Source organism: Marmota monax, unplaced genomic scaffold, assembly GCF_021218885.2.
Source record: "Marmota monax isolate L192 unplaced genomic scaffold, Marmota_monax_Labrador192_F-V1.1 WCK01_AAM20220418_F8-fsc00014, whole genome shotgun sequence".
In the NCBI taxonomy this organism is placed as follows: Eukaryota; Metazoa; Chordata; class Mammalia; order Rodentia; family Sciuridae; genus Marmota; species Marmota monax.
The window spans coordinates 23,786,746-23,808,028 of NW_026695222.1; the positions used below are offsets into that span (position 1 = coordinate 23,786,746).

Sequence of the window (21,283 nt, forward strand, 5' to 3'; positions counted from 1 at the left end):
AAGGACTGGGGCTGGGGATCAGCCACAGGACCAGTAGGAAGCATCATCCCAGGAAGAGCAACCATCAGGTGGCTTTTGTTGGCTGGAGCTACAGACTGGGAGGGGGTGAGGCAGCCCAGGAATTGTCCCAGCAAGCGGCTCTCTCGTTGTCCATAGCTCCTGGCCAGCAAGCAGCACTCTTCATGCCGGTGACAAGTCTTTCCCTCTGAGCTCTCCTAGGTAATACCTCCCTCATTATCAACTTCTGACCACCACTATTTCTGGCCCTCGGGGATGGCTAGACACTCCCTGGAGGGAGGCAGCTGAGCAAAGCTTTTGTCTGCCAAAGGGGAGGCTGGCTGCCTGCCTCAGTGGAGAGGCTACAGCCACAGGCTGTGCCCCCAACACACACAAGCCCAGGTGTCCCGTCATCTGAGTCCACCTGGGCACAGGGTCAGGTCAGCAGGACAGGCGCTGCAAAGCAGGGACGCAGCTTCGCTCCTCTGCAGGTTACAGGGACAATGGCAGAAGGGCTTCCCCCAACCCTGCATAGCCCCTTCAAGAGCTTTCTGCTTCCTCCTCTGGCCATGTCTTCTGCACCCCTATGATGACTCCTATCTCAGACAGTCATAGGACCAAGGCCTGGGGGGAGAGAACTTCTGCTGCCTGAAGGAGTGTGGGTAAAATCAGAAAGAGACACAAGACTGGGACACACCCCAGCCTTAGGATGGTGGCTGCCTGAAAGGTCAGAGGGAGGGCATTGAGACAGAGGGCTTTTGGTGGTGCAGAGGATGTTCACGTTCTTTGCTTAGGGAAGTCACATATTTGTGCTTGGCGCACACCTGTAATTCCGGTGGTTTAGGAGGCTGAGACCGGAGGATTGCAAGTTCAAAGCCAGCCTCAGCAATACCAGGTGCTAAGCAACTCCGTGAGACCCTGTCTCTAAATAAAATACAAAATAGGACTGGTGATGTGGTTGAGTGCCCTGAGTTCAATCTCTGGTTACCCCCCCCCCCAAAAAAAAAGCCATTTAAAAATAGCTCATGCCGGAATCCCAGTGACTTGGGAGGCTGAGGCAGGAGAATCACAAGTTCCAGGCCAACCTCAGCAATGTAGTCAAGCCCTAAGCAATTTAATAAGATGCTATGTCAAAATTGAGAGAGAGAGAGAGAGAGAAAGAAGGAGGAGGGGGGGGGGAAGGAAGGAAGGAAGGAAGGAAGGAAGGAAGGAAAGAAAGAAAGAAAGGGAAAATAAAGGGGTTGGGGGTGTAGTTTAGTGTTAGAGCAACTCTCAGTTCAATTCCCAGAATAGTAAAAATAAATAAGATGTTAAGCTATACACTTGTATTTTATAAATGTTGTGTGTGTTATATTTCACAAAAATGCTATTAAAACAAATAAATAATCAAGTAACAACCAGAAAACAAGGAGTACCAGACAAGGAATAAAATTCCTAAATTCTTGGAATAGTGATTATCAGATTGAGCCCAGTGGCTTGGCATTTTGTGTCTCACAAGGACCTCAGAGGTAGGTACAGTCATTACTCCTTTCTATGAATGGAAATACTGAGGCCAAGAGAGACTAAGAAATTTAGCCAAGGTCACATGAATAACAATCCAACAGATCTGGGACTCAGGCTAAGGTCTGGGTGCCCCAGGGACAGAATGCCTAACCTCTATCCCACTGCCTCCTGGGTCTGGAGGTCCCCCTTTGAACTCATCTGCCCAATCCACAAGGTCACAGCACTTTACAGTTTACCAAGTCACATTTGATAGGGTTTGGAGACCGAGTAGTACATAATTCATAGACCTGAGTTCAAGTCTAGACTGTTTATTATTGGACGACCTGGGTCAAGTCATTTAATGTTTCCACTCTTGTAAAAAAAAAAAAAAATCAACTTCGCTGTGAGGATATGCTGAGTGTTAGGGACACAATAAATGATCACCTCTAAAATAAAGATTGTCTTTTTAGGTTCCTCGTAAGACAGGTAAAGTGTCACTGTCCCCATAGCCAGATGGGGGGGGGGGGGTGACTCAGTTCCCACACTACAGAGTTGGCCGAAGGGTCCCACCGGTCCCCTGCGCCCCGCCCTGCTGCATTCTTAGAGTCCGCAGGAATGTGCGGCGCTGGGGGCAGCGCCCGTGGCAGGCGGTGGGCGCTGACACCGAGGCTTTTCCGCTCCAGCTGCGCGGGCCCGCGACACAGCAAATTCCGCGGCCACACCTGGCTGTGCAGCTGTCCGGGCTGGACCGGCAAGGATTCCCCAGTCCTCCCGCAGCCTGTCCCCGGCCCCCGAGGGCACGGCCTTGGCCCGGACTGCAGCGCTCAGGCGCGGAGCGGAGCTCTGGGTCGGGTTCTGCAGCCAACTGCGCCGCGCTGCCCGGAGCTCCCCGCGGGCGCCTCGGGCGGGGGCTGCGGTGCCTCTGCAGACAGGCCTGGCCCATGGGACCCGCCGGCCCTCCTCCTCCTCGCTACACCTTTCTGGTTTTTTGGGAAGGCGGTTAGCCCCCTCTGATACCAGGTGTGCGGGCTCAGTCCCTGCAAACACTCTGCCAACACCCCCACTTTGTGCACACAGTAGTGCTTGCTCCCTCTTAGCTGAGTTATCCTTAATAGGAGGGACACCTCAGGTCACCCCTCCAGGCTTCATCCTGAGGGTGTGCCGGGAGTCAGTTGCTAGGGGGTTGGACAGAAAGGAAATGCCCTTTCCCTGAAGGCTGAACACTCCTTCCTCCCTCCCTTATCTTCCCTCTCCTTACCTGGAGCCCAGGGAGACTCAGGTCCATTTACCTCTGCTTACTTTTTGGGGTTACCAGGGATTGAACTCAGGGGCACTCGACCACTGAGCTACATCCCCAACCCTATTTTGTATTTTATTTAGAGACAGGATCTCACTGAGTTGCTTATCGCCTGACTTTTGCTGAGGTTGGCTTTGAACTCACGATCATCCTGCCTCAGACTCCGGAGCCGCTGGGATTACAGGCCTGCGCCACTGCGCCTGGCACCTCCGTTTACTTTCAAGCAGTCTCTCCCATCGCTCTCGCTCTCTACCCTCAAAGGCTGCCCTAACCGGCCCTTTGTTAGTTTTTCAAATGCTCCCAGTTTTCTCCAGCCTCGGGGCCTCTGCACCAGCTGTCCCCTCTTCCAGTACTGCAGGCGACTCTCCCATGACCCAGCTTCTCCTGTGGCTCAGCCAACCTCCACTCATTTTTCCTGTTTTTTTTGAGTCATATATATTACTAATATTATAATCAATTCAGTGTCTCAAAGTTCTTGGGCCATAGCTTCCCCCGCAGTTCACAATCAGACATTTAACTTCCTCCAGAAGCTTCGTGGGAGTCTGAATGGGGATCGTGTTGATCTACAGATTAATCTGGATGGATTCACAACACAAGTTTGATGTGAGGCCCTGAAGATATGGAGACAAATTAGACACAGCTCCTTCTCTGGAAGAGCTTATTTGCTTATGATCTTCCTCTTTATTTCTTTTTTACTGGTGCAGTGTATTTGTACATAATGGTGGGGTTTGTTGTTACATATTTGGCCAATATCCCTTCCTTTTTTTTGTTTTTTAGATGTCAATGGACCTTTATTTTATTTATTTATATGTGGTGCTGAGAATCGAACCCGGGGCCCCACACATGTTAGGCAAGTGCTCTACCACTGAGCCACAACCTCCCTTCCTCTTTCTTTCATTTCATGAGAAATCTAGTTGGGCTCATCTTACTGGTGAGGAGGCAGAGGTTCACAGCTGATGTGGTGACTTGCCCTAGGTCCCATGGTAAGAGAGTGGCGGGCCTAAGACTTCCACCCAGATATGTCTGACTCAAAAATTTGACTCAAGACTACCCTGACCGACACCTGTGTTCCCAGCTACTCAAGAGGCTGAGGCAGGAGGATCACAAATTAGAGGCCAGCCTGGGCAACTTAGACTCTGTCTAAAATAAATAAAATGGCTGGGAATGTAGCTCAGAGGTAGGGCACCTCTGGGTTCAATCTCCAGTACTGGGGGAAAAAAAAAAAAACCAAAGCAAAACAAAACCCTCCCATCAATTCAGCTCCTAGGTTTAGCTTGCGTGTGTCTCTGTACACATCTGCAGGGTGCTTCTGTGTACTCAGAGTTGGAAAAGCATCTGGTCGTGCCTGTTCCGTTAATTATTTTAAACAAAGATTTTTACCAGATATAGGCCTCAATTGTTTTAGTGAGGCACAACCTCAATTTGAAGTGCCCAATTTCTATTTTTTTGGTGGTGCTGGGGATTGAACCCAGGGCCTTGTGCATGTGGGGCAAGCACTCTACCAACTGAGCTATATCCCCAGCCCCATGAAACACCTCTAAATCTTGAGTGTACAGCTAGAAGAACTTGGAACTTGGAACATAACATTCACCTGTGTAATCACTATGCAGATCACAATAGTAAACAAGGACAGATAATTTATAAAGAATCAGACAGGATGAGCTCAAAGACCCTCAATACAAAGACGTGATAGATATTTGCCAGGTAAAGTGGTGCACACTGGTAATCCCAGCAACTCAGGAGGCTGGGGCAGGAGGATCACAAGTTCCAGACCAGCCTCTGTAATTCAGCAAGAATCTGTCTCAAAATAAAATTTAAAAAGGGCTGGGGATGTAGCTCAGTGGTAATCCCCAGTACCAAAAAATAAAAAATAAAATAAAATAATAATAATAATTGATAAATGTTTGAGGCAATGGAGATGCTAATTACCCTGATTTGATCAATACGCATTATATACACTTCCTAAATTCTCACTCTTACCCTGTAAGTATGTATAAATGCTGGTTTAAAAAATTCACACTGTGTACAGCCCACCTGAGGCGCTCCCTTTCCACCTGAGAACCCCATTGAGCCCCTGTTTTGACTTTGGTCAACCTGAGTTGGTTGTACCTGTCCTAAGCATTTCGTCTTTGGATTCACATAGTGCTTCTGTTTGAGGAGGCTGGTCGCTAATACTGAACAAACTGCAGTCAGCTAAACTCCTTCTGTTCTCACTGAACCTCCCAGAGTGGCTGAATAAGGCAGTGCCTTTTCCGATTCCCATTTTACAGATGGGGAAACAGGCACAGAGAGGACCCATGACTTGCCTTGAGGTCACCCAGAGCTATCTGATTCCACAATTCTGGTCCTCATCCTTACACTGGGTCATCCTGCCTCCTTCCGGAAATCTGCAGGACAGGTGGTATTGCCATTAGGGTGCAGAGAGATCAAGAGAGCCTGGAGCTCAGAGCTGCTTCCACACAGGATTTATTTGCTGAGGAGTCAGTTCCTCTGAAGCCGTGATGAGTTTCGCAGAGCTTGGGTCCTACCTGTGGTTTTCCACATGCCCCCTCCTCAGTTCTCTTCCTCCGACTGCTTGGATTCAGAGTGACACAGATCTGGGTTGCTGTCCCAAGTCTGCCAGTTCCTGTGTGACCTTGGACAAGCTACTTAACCTCTGTGAACATCTTTCCTCAACTGGCAAATGAGAGGATGACTGAGATGATTTCTAAAGACCTTTGGTCTCCTCTCTCAAGTACCAGACTCCTGCTTCACATCTTTTCTAAAAAACTACTTTAAAAAGAATACTGTGTAAAAGTCAGAGAGACCTGGCATGGAATCCAATTTCCCCAGCAACTAGTTGTGTGAACTTGGGCAAATTCCTTGACCTCTCTGAGTTTCCATTTTCTTGTCTGTAGAATGGGGATCCTGATACTTAACCCGTGGAGCTGAGAGGAGGCTTAAATGAAATCATGATATGCACGAAACACTTAGAGCCTGCAGTCTCGTATGTGCTAAATGAAGTGGGGACTCTTAGGATTATTAGCAATTATTATTCACTGACAGCTTGCTCTGTGCCAGACATTGTGACAAGTGTCCTAAGATGGACTAACTCTTTTAGTCCTCACACTGATGTCTCGAGGTAGCTTCACTTAGTGAACGAGGAAACAGAGGCACAGAGAGAATAAATAACTTGCTGATGGTCACACAGGGCTGGGCCATGAACCAGGCTGTCAGGACATAGAGCCTGCCCCCTCACCCACCAGGCTGTCCTGCCTTGGATCCTACCACACTCTGGGAGAATTTCCCCTTCCCTTACCCAAGCCCAGAAAGAATTCCAATGGGGACATTGAAGGAGGCAATAGCAGACTCCAGTGGGGTAAAATCCAGGGGGGAGAAAAAAGGTTCTTACCCTGTGTGAGGTTGACAGCCCTTAACTTGGGCCACCCCAATTGCTTCCCGTCCCCACACCTGACATCTCTACCCACTGCAAAGCTACCGTAGTGAAAGCAGGACCATTCTATGCGGATGCAGATGGAGAGGGGACTCATCAGATGAGGCGGCCCGGCAGGATTTTCTGTGGATGTGCAAACTCACGAGGTAAATGATGGGGGTTCTACCTGAGTGGCTCTGCTGCAGGCTGTGCTTTCCCGTGTCCATCTGTCTGTCTGTATTTATGAAGTGGCAATGATTGGGTGCACATCCGGCTCTGCCACCCGCTGATGAGGTCACCCTGGGCAAATGACTTGCCCTCTGAGCATCTGTTTCTTTATGCGTATAAAAGGGGGCTCCTGCTGCTGCTGGGATCTACGCGTCTTGCAGAGTGCTTCAGATGGCGCATTGTGGGACAGCCTCTGGTCCAGACAGCTCAGATCCAGGTGGGCTTTTGTGTATTTATGCACGATGTTCATTTCCTGTACACCCTGTGGGAGAGGCTACGCAGGGCTGGGGGACGAGCTCTCTGTGATTCCAGGGAGCGGGGTGTGCCCACGTGAGAGCATCAGGGCGTGCAGATGCACCCACACCCTGCCTGTGTTCGGGACCCTGTTACTCTGGAACCAGCTCCAGACCTTAGCCGCCGAAGCTCACACATGCCTCCGCGTCTTGTCTATACAATGGGTGGCATTCCTACCTCAAAGGAAGCCAAGAGGACGAACCCTCAATGGGAAGTTCCGCGCCAATGCCCGTGCCAGTCATGTGGAGTGACCGTGTCAGGCATTCTGAGAGAGTGGGCATCACTTAGTCTCCTGGGGTCCCGAGCACCAGGGCCTCCCCTGGGTTGCTGAGCTCGCCTTGGTGTACTGGGGACCCAGCCTGCCCCAGTCAGAAGAGGCCTAAGTTCACTTTTTCCAGAGGGACATCCAAGGCCCAGAGACAGATGAGGACTTGCCTCAGGACACCAGCACCCTGGGTGCAGGGATGCGGTGGATTGGCAGTCGTGGTTGGAGGGTCAGAGACCGCAGCCCTCACTGCTCTGCCCTTGTGCCTCCCCCAGCACTCGGCGGTCAGTCAGTGGCCGGCCAGGCTGGGGACTCCGCAGCAGTGGTAAGGTGTGGGCTTTGGCAGTGTGTGCTGTCTGGGCCACGGAGGTGGGGACTTGGCGGCTGCCTGGGGCAGGAATTCCATGTGTCTGGGGAAGACCTGGCTTGAGTTGCTGGGTCCCATCCCCCAGCCCTGTGCAGCCAGCTGGGCTAGACTGGGCCTGCCACCTCCAGACTGGTTTAGCCTGGGGCTTCTCAGAGGTTGCTAGAAGAAGAGGCGGAGGGTGGCAGATACTTCTACCCTCATTTTTTGATACACCACTGTTACAAAAGAAATGTTTGTTATCTATGGAGGATTCAAGCCATCAAAGAGGAGCCGGGCACAGTGGTGCCCACCTATAATCCTAGTGGCTCTAGAGGCTGAGAGAGGAGGATCACGAGTTCAAAGCCAACTTCAGCAACAGCAGGGTGCTAAACAACTCAGTGAGTCCCTGTCTTTAAATAAAATACAAAATAGGGCTGGGGATGTGGCTCAGTGGTTGAGTGACCCTGAGTTCAATCCCAGTACCAAAAAAAAAAACAAAAAAAACACCCAAGTAATCAAAGAGGAGAATATAAGCTCTTGCTCATCCAGAATAGCTGAGATTTAACCACACACTCACATGTGTGTGCACACATCTGTACACTCAGGTGTGCACCAGGGCACACACGTGTGACTCACATGTGCGTGTAAGTGTATTTGCACACACGTAATGCCCAAGTGCAGAGCCACACAGGTACACAGAAATACACACACAGAGCTCCACACCGTGTACTTGCCACTGTTCTGACTTCATGGATGTTAATTCATTTAATCTTACAACCATGGATGGGGCAGGAAGCACCACTTCTTCCACATGGTGGATGAGGAACAAGATCGCCAAGGAGCCATTGCTCCAGGACACCCAATTAGTGTGAGGAATAGAGGGGACCTGAACCCAGGCCCGTGTCCTGCTGCACGGTGCTGCGTTTGGGTGGCTTCATGGCAAATATCCTCCTAGGTCTTTTGCCTAATGCATCTCTATCTGGTTTGGCCACAAAAAAAAAAAAAAAAATGGCATTCTTTCAACATCCTGGGTCTGTTGCAGAGCCGCTGACTTGACTTTGGGCTCCTTCCTTCAACTCTTAGTGCTGGTTTCTTCATCTGTCCAGTGAGGGGTGTAGCTCCTGCCTCTGAGGGTTGGCCCAGATTGTGCGTAAAGCTCTCAGCCCTGGGCCTGGCACAGAGTAGGCGCTCATTAGCCAGGGCCGTCTTCAATGCCCACTCTGAGGCTGGAAGTCTTGGTAGGGAGAACGGTCAGAAAATACTGTCCTGAGGTGAGGAGGCCTTAATGCGACAGGTCTGGGAGGCAGAGAGAAGCCCGGAGGCCAGCCTGGGGTCTCTCCAGGAGAAGGGTGCGTCCTCCTGGATTCCTGCCTCCAGCACATCCCCGTTCTGCCCGCAGCTCAGAAGCAGCCCTGACACTCCAGATAGAAGCAGAACAGCGGGATGGGGAGGACTGGAGAGAAGGCCCATGGATCAGCGGGTGGGGCCTCCCTGTCCAGTCTGGCTGGGCTGGAAGGGAGGGGGCTGTGGGGCCTGGGACGTCAGATGCCATCAGCTCCTGGGGGATATTAAAGTCTCCGCACAGCCAGGCAGGCCAGGTGTCTGCAGAGGTCCCCTGCAAACCACCTGTCCTGGGTATGCGCCCCTGGGAGCCACTGCCTGGTCCCCAAGCTTCTCTGCTTCTCTGTACTTTCCTTCTCTGTGTTCTCTATGCCATCTCCACCCCCCTCTTAATTCAAAGCTGCAGCACCTCAGGAGCAAGAGGGCCCTGCAGTGTGGTTGGGAGAGGTTGGCGCTGCCTCTGTGGGCATCTGCTGGGCCTTGGAGAGGGCTGGAGAAGAGGATGTCTGGTTGTCTGTCCCCTGGGTGGGCAGGACAGGGCCTGGCTTTGGCATTGTGGCTCGTCCCACCCCTGGGGGCTTGGTCTGTGTTAGCCACTGTCTGGGCATTCCTTCTCCTCACCCAACCCTCTCAGTCCACTGGGGTGGGGAGGAAGCAGCACTGGGCATCTGCACCAGAACTGGGTCAGGCCATCTTTGCCAAGTTCCCAGGGAGCAGCCTCCGGGCTGGCAATGCCCGTGGAGGACCTCAGGGCGTGCTGCTCTCCTGCCTGCCCCTTCTAGGCAGCTGGCTCTGACTGTACCAGGCCAATTTGTGCCCCCAGCCAGCTATGCCCCTGCTGCCCAGCGCTGTGGGCCTGGCAGGCCTGCTCCTCTGGGCAGGCCAGACAGCGGATGCCTCAATGGTGCCCAATGCCACCTTATCCCTGGGCCGACCTGAGGGCATGGCTGTGCAACCCCTGAGTGGCCTTGGGGTGCCCCGGTACCGCCGGAAGCGCCATCTCTCTGCCCGGGACATGAGTGCCTTATTGGATTATCACAACCACATCCGGGCCAGCGTGCACCCACCTGCAGCCAACATGGAGTACATGGTGAGTCCCTGTGCCTGACCCAGCACCCCTTCCAGCAAACACCAGCTTGCTCCTTGTGACTTGGAGTGACTGCCTTGGAAGGACTAGCCAGTCTGGACCCACTAGCCAGTATCTGGATGTCCTGTACAATGGGCAGGAATTAGTTTGCCCATTTTACAGATAAAGAAACTGAGGCAATTGCCCAGCTCTTCCAGTGAATCTGGGGACAAGAATGCTATGTACAGAGCACCTATGTGCACTAGGCACTGGGGGTGACCCTCTTCCATCAAGAGGATATCTTGTCTCCACTTTCCAAATTTTAAAATTGAGACTCAGAGAATTAATTTGCTTAAGGTCACCCAGCCAGGATTCTAAGCCAGCTGTGCCTACTGCTAAGGCTTCAGTCTTAACCTACCTCAATAGCCTGCCTAAGAATCATGACTCACACCAGGATCCTATAGGAGGTGGGTGGCCAGAGCTTCCAATGCTATTGTCTCTTGGCCCGAGGGTTTGCCTGATATACCCGGATCACTGTTCCCAGAAAGTCCAAAGAGACAGGGTTTGAAGCGGTGGGGACAGGCACCTGGGGATCTCAGACTGAGGAAAGCCAGTCACTGGTTAGCGGAGGAGACTGGGATATCTTTTGTCCCAAGAGGCAGGGCTGACGTCTCTCACCCCAGTCCTCCAGAAGTCAGACCCCCCGGAGTGGAGGACAATTTGCTCCTTGTCACAACTCCTCCCTACCACCACTGTCCCAAACTGAGCTGGAGATAGAGGACTCCCAGCCCACAGGGATTTCTTCAGGGAAAGAGTTGCCAGTCCACCTCTCAGCCTACAGGTGAGTAGCTTGCCCCTCCATTTCTATACCAGCTCTGCTGGGAGTTGGCCCCATGCTGAGAGCTCAGGAGGGACCAGGCTCCTTCCCTGTGGTGCATTCATTTGAGGAGGGTTAGAGAAAAAAAATCAACAAGACACATATATGTATGAGTGGGCATCACTTAGCCGCCTGGGGTCACTGATATATGTCACCTCCTGGTGAGATACATATATATATATATATATATATATATATATATATATATATATATATATATATATATATCAGTTACCAGGAGGTGATTGTTGGAAAGGGGCGGGGATAGAAGCCCGGAAACAGCAGCTGCAGCAAGGAGGGAGGGAGTCCTTATTTGTTCATTGAATCATTCATTTATTAACACAGGGACGGACACATAGAAAGCCCTCCTCTTTTCAAACAAATGACACATTTATTGAGCAGCAGTGTGTGTGTGACACTCACCCCAACTGGTGTTTAATTATTGCATCTGGCGTGGAACAGAGAAGTCCAGATTATCTCCCCAAGGACCTCAGGGAGGGTCAGCGAGTGTGTTCCTTCAACTCACCTCTTTCCTCTGTTTTCCCTACAAGATGGGAAGTGAGACAAGCCCCACAGGAGCTCTTTCCTGCACAGCCCCCAAGAAAGTCTGTCTGGCTCCACATTCTCTTACACACCAGGATCAAAATGACTCATGTGTTGTTTGATGTCTCATTTCCTTGCTACACTGTGAGTCCTCAGTGCCCAGAAATATTGTTCAATATTTGCTGAGTGAACAAATAAGATCCCAGAGAATCCCAAAGACTCAGAGTTGGAAGGGAACTAGCATTTTATTTTATTTACTCATTCATTCTTTTGTTGATTTTTTTTCTTTGTGGTGCTGGGGATGGAACTCAGGGCCACATACATGTTAGGCTGGTGCTCTACCACTAAGTTATACTCCCAGCCTGGGAGTATAACTTAGTGGTAGAGTGAAACATTTTCTGGCTGTAAAACTTGGGGAATTAATACGTTGGAAAATTATAAAGCTGTTCAGAAGGATGAGGAAAGTATTTGATAGGCACTGATGTGGAATCCTCACAAAAATAACCAGGCCTGATGGCGCATGCCTGTAATCCCAGCAGCTTGGGAGGCTGAGACAGGAGGATCACGAGTTCAAAACCAGTCTCAGCAAAAAGTGAGGGGCAAAGCAACTCAGTGAGACTCTAGATAAAATACAAAATAGGGCTGGGGATGTGGCTCAGTGTTCGAGTGCCCTAGTTCAATCCTGGTACCAAAAAAAAAAAAAAAAAATCACAAAGATAACTTATTTTGTCAAGTGAAGAGGGTGAGGTGCCAAAGAGTCTGGCAGGCTGCCATTTGTCAAAAAAAAAAAAAAAAAAAAAAAAGAAAGAAAAAGAAAAATAATACACACACACACACACACACAGTGTATGTGTCTATAAATATATGTTCACTTTTTTTTTTTTTTTTGGTGGTGCTGGGGATTGAACCCAGGGCCTTGTGCATGCTAGGCAAGCACTCTGCCAACTGAGCTATATCCCCAGCCCTGTTCTTGCATATTAAAAAACGCTTTTGAGGTAAACATAATTGTTTCTTTTTTGCATGCATTGAACCTGGGCCTCATGCATGCTAGTCAAATGCTGTACCATCAAGCCACATCCCTAGCCCTGAACTAAAATTTTTATGTTAACATAAATATGTTTAGAAAATAGAATATGTGCCAGACATTGTGGTGCACACCTGTCGTCTCAGTGACTTGGGAGGCTGAGACAAGGGGATCACAAATTTGGGAGCAGCCTCAACAACTTGATGAGACCCTGCTTCAAAAAATAAATATATAACACCCCTGGGTTCAATCCCCAGTGTTGCATTTTAAAGAAAGGAAAGGAGGAAAAAAATAGAATAATCATACCTTTAAAATCAGCCATCTTCCCTTCACCCTGGGCTCAGTCCCCTCATGGGACCACCGAATGCCTAGACCAATAACCTCGACCACACTCGGAGTCAAAGGCCTCAAGCATGAGGCCCAGTGAAGGGAAAAGGGCATGGGACTGGGGTGGACCTCCGTGGTGGACTCGGGGTTGACCTTGAGGCTTTCTTTTTCTAATCTGCCCAGTGGGTTTGTCGCAGGGGAGCAAGGCACTGGGCGCGTTCCTGGGGTGGGTGAGAAGAGCTCATGGCCTTTCTTCCCCAGGTATGGGATGAGCGACTGGCCAGTTCTGCCAAGGCCTGGGCTACCCAATGCACCTGGGCCCATGGGCCCTCACCGCTGATGCGATATGTGGGCCAGAACCTCTCCATCCATTCTGGCCGGTGAGTCAATCTCGTCCCTCCCTCCCTCCCTTGGACACACTGAGCACCGGCCCTGTCCCAGGTGCTGGACTACGTTGACAGGAGGCAGAGCAGTCTCCTGCCCACAGGGAGCCTGCCTTCTAGTTAGGACAGACAATGACAAAGGGGTGAACAAATAATCACTTAGATTGTTTCCGAGAGTTGGGGGATGAGAGCCCTGGCAGGGGGCACCCCAGGTCCACAGGTGCCCCCCAAAGTCTGAGAAAGACAGACCCACTCCTCCAGCCTGACTTGCCTCCCCCATTCCGTCTCTTGAATCCGAGTCTGGGGAGTGAGTTCTAATCTGTGCAGCCCAGGGAAGGTTATTTCCGTGTCCCAACCTCAGTGTGCTGTCTGCAAACCAAGGTGTTGGCCGGGCTTGGCTCTTTCCTGACTTGCAGATTTCACAGGCCAGTAAAATGTCAAAGACATTTACGAGAGGGCCACACCATTGACATGTTCTTACTTTGCCAAATATGAACGTTAGAAAAACAGTGCTGCCCCACACCTACCGATTGGCCATGACCCCAGCAGACAGAGAAAGACAGATTTAGGGCTGCCTTTCACTGGAGCCCAGCGGGCTCCCAGGCCCTTTTCCAAGTCATCCACTTGCTGGGCCAACCCCAGGCTTTAGGGGCCAAGAATGCGTGTAGTCTGTCCCAAGGTCGTGTCCCCTCTTCCTGCCACTAAAATTTCCTGCCTGACCCCACCCTTGCCCATGGTCATCACATGAGGAAAAGGAGTCAGGGGTAAAGATGGGCCATTGTGAATTACCACTGCAGGGTTTCTTGGGTTGACTCACCAGGTCTGCCTTCTCCCCATCTCACAGTTCAGAGGCCTCACAGATGATCCAACAAGCCTTTCCTTCCCTAAAAATGCAAGTGCCTCTGTCTGAGATGCCTTTTACATGACCATGACAAGTTCAAGCTCTTTACTGAGCACTTACTATGTGCCAGCTACAGGGAAGGGCTCGACACAGCCTACCCCCTCTGACTTTCAGAACACACCTGTGAGGTAAGTGCTCCTGTCCTCATTCCCATTTTAGAGAGGAGGAAACCAGGAAGAGAAGCAAAGTGAGTCACCCAAGGTCACCAAGCAAGTCCTGGGCAGTTGGCGGTACAGTGAATTTTCCATTCTCCCCCGCAGCTTCCTCCATGTTCTTGGCCTCCCCAGGTACCGCTCGGTGGTGGATCTCGTGAAGTCTTGGTCAGAGGAGAAGCAGCATTTCTTGTTTCCATCCCCAAAGGACTGTACCCCGCATTGCCCCTGGCACTGCAGTGGCCCTGTCTGCTCCCACTACACCCAGGTACCCCTCCTTCAGGGCTCAGGGCAGACACAGAACAAGCCCTGGTACCTAGAGGGAGAAGGATGGGTGGAACAGAAATGAGAATTCAAGCAGGGACCTTTGGAGATTCTGGAAAGTTCTGTGCATGTTGCATTGAGGTGAACCTTGTTTTATTCTGAGTGTCTTGGGAATTTTCCATTTTCTTTCTTCTTTTTTTTTTTTTTTAGTTTTTCGGTGGACACAACATCTTTATTTTATTTTTATGTGGTGCTGAGCATCGAACCCAGCGCCCCGCGCATGCCAGGCAAGAGGAGTTACCGCTTGAGCCACATCCCCAGCCCGAATTTTCCATTTTCTAAGATTCTCACTATATCTCTCCCCCCCTCCCTTGGTTCTAGAAATCAAATCAAGGCTCTGTTGTCTGCTAAGCAAGTGCTCAACCACTCAGCTACATCTCCAGCCCTTTTGTTTTTTGAAACGGCCCCATTAAGTTGCCGAGGCTAACCTCAAACTTGTGATCCTCCTGCCTCAGCCTCCTGAGTCTCTGGGATTACAGTTGTGTGCCATCATGCTCTGCTTTGTGCCTACTATCTTCAAAAAAGGGAAATGTCCCCAAATATTCCAAATACTATGGAACATTTTGAGAGATAATATTGAATACTGTGATACTAGGCAGAACGATACAATGCTATATTTGTTGTAATAGAATAGAAGCTTCCTACCATGTGACAGTTGGCTTCTTTCAGCTCCGTCCGTCTCTCTGGGACCCATTTGGAGTTAAATTCAAAACCTAACTTTGAGACCCTCTACAACATGACACCTAACCCAAATGTCCTTTCTAACTTCCTAGGACACATTATTACTTCCACTTTACTAATGAAGAAATCAAGGCACACAGAGATAAAGAGATTTAGTCAAAGTCACACAGCAGGCAATATTGGGATACTAATCCAAGTGTATTTGATTCCAAAGTTTGTCTTGAATCTCTAACAAACACATCAATGATTTTCAAAGGTTGGTCACTAGGAGAAAATAAATAAATAAAATGAATAGAACAACGTAGAAAATATTAGCTTATATTGCACACAATAAAACTAAACATTGGTTCAAAACCTTTTGTTTCAATTGTGTGTATGTGTGCATAACAATATGAAATTTATTCCTTATGGTTGGGTGTAGTAAAACAATATTTTGAGAAACATTATATTATAGTCTGAATGCCTCTAGCCCCCCCCACCCTGCCTCTATCTTGGGACATGTGGCCAACTCCCCAAGAAGACCTTACCTAATGCACCCACTGGACTCAATCCCAAGGGCCATGCACCCCAAGGAACCTGGGCCCCACCCAGTCCCTCTCAGCATCCCTTGTCTTTGTGCCTCCTCAGATGGTGTGGGCATCCTCCAGTCGGCTGGGCTGCGCCATCCATACCTGTGCCAGCATCAGTGTCTGGGGCAGCACCTGGCATCAAGCGGTGTACCTGGTCTGCAACTACGCCATTAAGTAAGTGCCCATGCCAAAAGGGGGCTCCAGAACAGGAGGGGTCCTAAGAATTCAATGATGAGAAAGATATACACAGTATCCCTTCCTCTTTTCTACATACCCCATACAAGTTTGGTATTTCAGAGAGGCCACTAATAATCTTTTTTCTTGCTGAGCGCCTTGGCGCATGTCTGTAATCCCAGCGGCTCAGAAGGCTGAGACAGGAGGATCGTGAGTTCAAAGCCAGCCTCAGAAATGGCGAGGTGCTAAGCAACTCAGTGAGACCCTGTCTCTAAATAAAATACAAAATAGAGCTAAGGATGTGGCTCAGTGGTCGAGTGCCCCTGAGTTCGATCATTGGTACCCTGTCCCCCAAAATAGTAATAATCCTTTTTCTTCACCCAAGTTTCAAAATCCCTTGGGAGAGGCAGAGACCCCCTCCTCCCCATGCTCCAGTTACACTCAAGGGCTAATTATGTGGCCACATCTGCACAGTGTTCTTAAACCACAAGGTTTTCTCACATAATTTTAACAGGCACTATTTCGTTGATTTAGTTTATGCAGAGGATAAAATCAAGTTTCAAGAAATGAGGTGGCTCAGCCTGTCACCAAGACCAGAAGCCAGGACCAGAACTCTGATCTGCTTCCTCCAGGGGAAATGGGGGAATAAGGAGATCAGTGCTTGCAGGGACTCTCCTTTGCCAGGCCTGATGCCCTGACCTGTATGTGTTGCCTTGTCCCCGATGCCAATCCAGTAATGAGGACATGGTTTTAAGAAAAAGGAAAAAGAAGGTTTACTGCTTTGCCAGCAAAGGAGAAGCACAGAGGAGTCCTGCCCCAAAGACAATGATTTTGCCCATCTACGGGAACAGGGGTCTTTTATAGAGGTCATTCAGAGAAAATGAGATTAGGGAGGAGAGATCAGGAAGGAGAAGTTTAGGGAAAAACAGATCAAGGAGGAAAAGGTCAGGGAGAAGAACATTGGGAAAAAGAAAAAGGTGAGTTTCAAAGCCACAAGGGGTGTAGTCAGCACCAAAGTGAGCACCTGTCACACATGCTCACAGCCCTCCATCTGATCCTTGCTGCACCCCCAAGAGGGAAGGGCCTTCTGGTGGCTTTGCATATGAAGACTTGCCCAGGGTCAGAGAGCCCCAGTGGATGGGCTGAGGTTTTGAAGTCTATGAGCTCCTGTCTCCTAACCCTTCTTCCCTGGGACATTTTCTCTTCCAGGGGCAACTGGATCGGTGAGGCTCCGTACAAGATGGGGAAGCCATGCTCCGCCTGTCCCCCAAGTTACCAAGGCAGCTGCAATAGCAACATGTGCTTCTCTGGGCTCAAATCCAACAGGCTCCTGTGGACCTGAACTCTCCTGGGGCTCTGGGGCACCAGCTGGGCCCCATCCTCCAAGGGTTGCCCCCAAAGACAGTGTGGAGGAACAATTATTTCAAAATGTTTTTGCTAGTGCATTATAATTATACAGTGGCATTCATTGTGACATATTCAGACATGCACACATCACAACTTGATCAATTTCATTCTCTAGTTCCTCCCTCCCCAACCCCCTTGTTCAACTCTACTGGTCTCCATTAAATTTTTAAAATCGGTGCTTTATTTTTATACCTAAAAGTGAGATTTGTTGGGATATATTCATACATGTGCAAGGAATCAAAAAAAAAAAGAACAGGGACAGGAATTGGGTTCCCCCCAATGAAGAACTGGCTTTTCCCTCCTAGATTCCCTTTGCTCAATGTCCAGCCTATGTCAGAAGAAAGGGACCTTCTTGCCTTCCTCCTCTCTTCAGTCACAGCTTTCTTTTCTCAGGTCTCAGGGGAGACCCTCTTTTAGAACTTGAATCTCAGAGAGCTGGGGCCCTGTGGAACAGAACTACTAGCTCATTTTGACTCTCTGGCTTCCAACCCAAGACTGTCCACCCAAGGAAAGGCACTTATTTGACAATCTTTATCTTGAAACCCACCTTCGCTCATCCCTTGCCAGCAGCTTGGGCTGTCTTGAGGGTTTGCTCTTCCCCCCTGTGCCACGTGTGTTTTGGGTCCAAGATTTTGAAAACCAATGAAATTAGTTTATGGACACCCCCTCCCCAGGCCCACAGGGTCCAGCCCCCTTTGTCAGATGGGGAGGTTCAGAGAGGGTGGATACCAAGCTGGAGCTCGGCTTCCCCCCTCCTCAGGTCTCCTGGACTGAGAAGCAGAAGCCACAGCTGGCCCGGAGCTCTCTTTCTGGGCCTGTCCTTTCTCTGTGTCTCTGTCTCAGCCTCGTCCCTCTTTGTGGGCTCTGCCCTGTTTTTCCTTTCCAGCCTCCGCCTCTGGAGTCTCTTTTTCTCCCCTACAATCTCATTCTCATTCCAATAAACCATTTCCCTCTCCGCACCCATCCCACCCAGAGATCACAGCACACAAAGGCCCTTTTGTCTCCAAAGATAGTAAAATCTCCTCCCTCAGGCCTTGTCCTCCAGCTGGGCCCAGCCCTGAACAGGCTCAGGGACGGAAAATAGACCCTTTCTGCACAGGCCCTACATTGACCTGGATGGAGCGTGTTTTCTTCCCTCTTGATCATCCCTACCAGGGCTGGACCTGAATACGCCACCCACCCCTCCCCGACGCTCCCCGTAGTAAAGTCCTTAGAGATCCGAGGCAGTGGACCTTTCCGACCTCTGAGCTTCCAGGAGGATCAAAAGACAAGGGAAGGCGAGTGGGTAGGAGGGGTTGGAGTGGCGGGAGGGGAAGCAGCCTACAGGAAGAGCAGGGGAGGGGCTGACAGCCAGGGACCTACTAGCAAAGGTCAGATCCATGCGCTGGGGTAGGTAGCTATGTCACCCCATTTTGCAGAAGAGAAAAATGGGGCTTAGAGTGAATCTCAGTTTTTCAAATTCTGGAAAGGATTGGAATAAGGGAATCAATGTTGCAGGTTCATTATTCACAGGTAATGTCCTTCTTCTTGGGAGGGGCGAAGTTTAAAATGTTCTTTCTTTTAAAAAACAATGGTGATAGTAAATACTAGATTTAAAAATATATACATGGACCCTCATAAGGGAGAAAAATGGTTTTCCAACTCTATATCAATTTCCCAAAATGTTCTGGAGGTGTAAGTGACAGGGAACCCTCTGGGGTAAGTGGCATAATAGACTCACACAGCGAGTAAGGAGCAGAAGTGGGATTTACATTGAGCCTCATCTGCTTCCAAGGCCTGTGTTGTCCTGGGTCCTGAGTACCCAGATAAGGAGAATGACAGTCCCTGGCATTTATGAAGTGCTTGGATGGGAGTCCCCTGGGCTCTTGATCCCATTGCATGATCACAGCCACTTTAAGTGACAGGTAGTGTTCCGATCCCCATTTTACAGATGTAAAAACTGAGTCCCAAGAAGCTACATCTGATTCTATTCCCTATGAGGTAGACAGGCCATGTTTTAAGCCCCCATCCTCCTGCCCCTCAGCTAAGAGACACCTTGGCGTTTGACAAATTCAGCAAAAAAAAAAAAAAGGCACTGTAGCATTGGAATTCAAGATGATCTCCTGGATTCACCATTTCTGATACACCTTTAGGAAGAGCCTGGGCCAAAGGAGGACTGGAGCTGGGTGCAGTGGTACTGTAACAGAGGTTCACTTGATGCTGTGACTATATTTATTTTTTTTAGTTTTCAGCAGACACAACATCTCTATTTGTATGTGGTATGTGGTGCCGAGGATCGAACCCTCGATTCTCGAACCCGGGCCGCACGCATGCTAGGCGAGCACGCTACCGCTTGAGCCACATCCCCAGCCCCTGATCTTCTCTTTTCTGATCTCTCCTCCCTAATCTCACTATCTCTGAATCACCTCTAATAAAAGCCCCCTATTCCTGAGGATGGGCGGAATCATAGCCTTGGGAGAGGAGTACCCAAGCAATAAACCTTCTTTTTTTCTTTTTTTAGAGAGAATTTTAATATTTATTTTTTAGTTTTTTTTTTTTTTTTTTTTTTGGCGGACACAACATCTTTGTATGTGGTGCTGAGGATCGAACCCGGGCTGCACGCCCGCCAGGAGAGCGCGCTACTGCTTGAGCCACATCCCCAGCCCAACCTTCTTTTTTTCTTTTTCTAAAAACCATGTCCTCTTAATTGGATAGGCATCAGGGACAAGGACCAAGCTTTCAGCAACAGTACTCCTTGTAATCTGCCAGCTTCTTGGGAGGCTGAGACAGGAGGATCACAAGTTTGAGGCCAGCCTGGGCAATTTGGTGAGAATGTGTCTCATAATGAAAAATAAAAAGGACTGGGGGTGTAGCTCAGTGATAGAGTGCCCCTGATTTCCATCCCCAGTGTGGAGAAGAAAAAAAAAGTTTTTAAATACACAAAGAGGAAATGAGCAAGTTGGCTTCTTTCATGCTGCTGTGCCTTGGACATTGCGGACTCAGATCCACAGAGGGGAAAAGGACTTGCCAGTCTGGCTTATTGCAGGGCTTTCCCAGTGGAGGGGGAAACCTTGGTGTAGAGAAAGATAACATTTGAACCTCTGCAAAATGTTGAAGTGTTTGAAGACCTTCATGGCCACTCTCATCTGATCACTCATTGACACAGTCTATTCTGCAAGAGGGTTGACCCTGGAGCCAGACTGCCTGCATACAAATTGTACTTAGTGGCTGCGTGTGGTCTCAGTGATTCAGGCTTATCTGTAAAGGGGGACACTGATAGTTTCTGCCTCATAAAGTCATTCAAAACATTGCACAAATGAATACACAGAAAGCACTTTAAGTGCACCTGGCACATAACTAAATGAAAGTCTCAGCTCTGGCCAGGCATGGTGGTGCACACCTGTAAGCGCAGTGACTCAGGAGGTTGAGGCAGAAGGTTTTAGGCCAGCCTCAGCAACTGAGCAGGTCCAAAGCAACTCAGTGAGACCCTGTCTCAAAATAAGAAATAGAAAGGACTGGGGATGTGGCTCAGTGGTAAAAAGCTCCCTTGAGTTCAATCCCCAGTACCCCCAACCCTCAGCTCTGAGCATAGTGGCCCTTAATATACACGAGGGGTGGGCAAACAACAGCCCATAGCCAAATCAGGCCCATTCTGTAAATGATGTTTTTTGTTGAAGTGTAGCTGTGCTTCTTGGCCTTGCTGCCCACAGCTCCCTTGGTGCTTCAGTGGCAGAGAGGAGGAGTTGACACAGACACTGTGTGGCTCTCAGAGTCCAAGACATCTACTACATGGTCCCTTGCAGAAAAGGTTTGCTGATCCCTGAGATCAGTAACAGTCCAGTTCTCCAACAGGGGCTGCCAGGCAGTAAACGGAAGATGAACATAAATGCTTTATTGGAACTGAAATGCTACCCAGGAGAAGAACAGGGAATTATTTTATTTGTTTTTTAATATGATGCATTTATTTATTTACTTATTATTGATTTTATTATTATTTTTTAAATGCACGACAACAGTGGAAGGCATTATAATCCTTATTAAACATATAGAGCACCAGAACAGGGAATTGTAAGATAAGAACACAGTCTAAACTAGAATGGATGGTCTGGTGGGTCTTCCTGCAGAGGGACTTATTTTTAAACAGACTGTATTTCTTTTTCTTTTCTTTTTAAAAAATATTTTAAAGTTGTTGATGGACCTTTATTTTATTTATT

At 49.3% G+C, this 21,283-nt stretch overlaps 1 protein-coding gene across 1 annotated transcript; it reads left to right on the forward strand.

The window, feature by feature from the left end:
• The first annotated feature begins 9,491 nt into the window (after positions 1-9,491).
• On the forward strand, positions 9,492-17,216 carry R3hdml (R3H domain containing like). Its single transcript, XM_046433083.2, has 5 exons — positions 9,492-9,752; positions 12,761-12,879; positions 14,071-14,203; positions 15,568-15,683; positions 16,893-17,216. The coding sequence occupies exons 1-5, from the start codon at positions 9,492-9,494 to the stop codon at positions 17,023-17,025; spliced, it is 762 nt and encodes a 253-aa protein (XP_046289039.1). The 3' UTR covers positions 17,026-17,216.
• Positions 17,217-21,283: the final 4,067 nt, after the last annotated feature.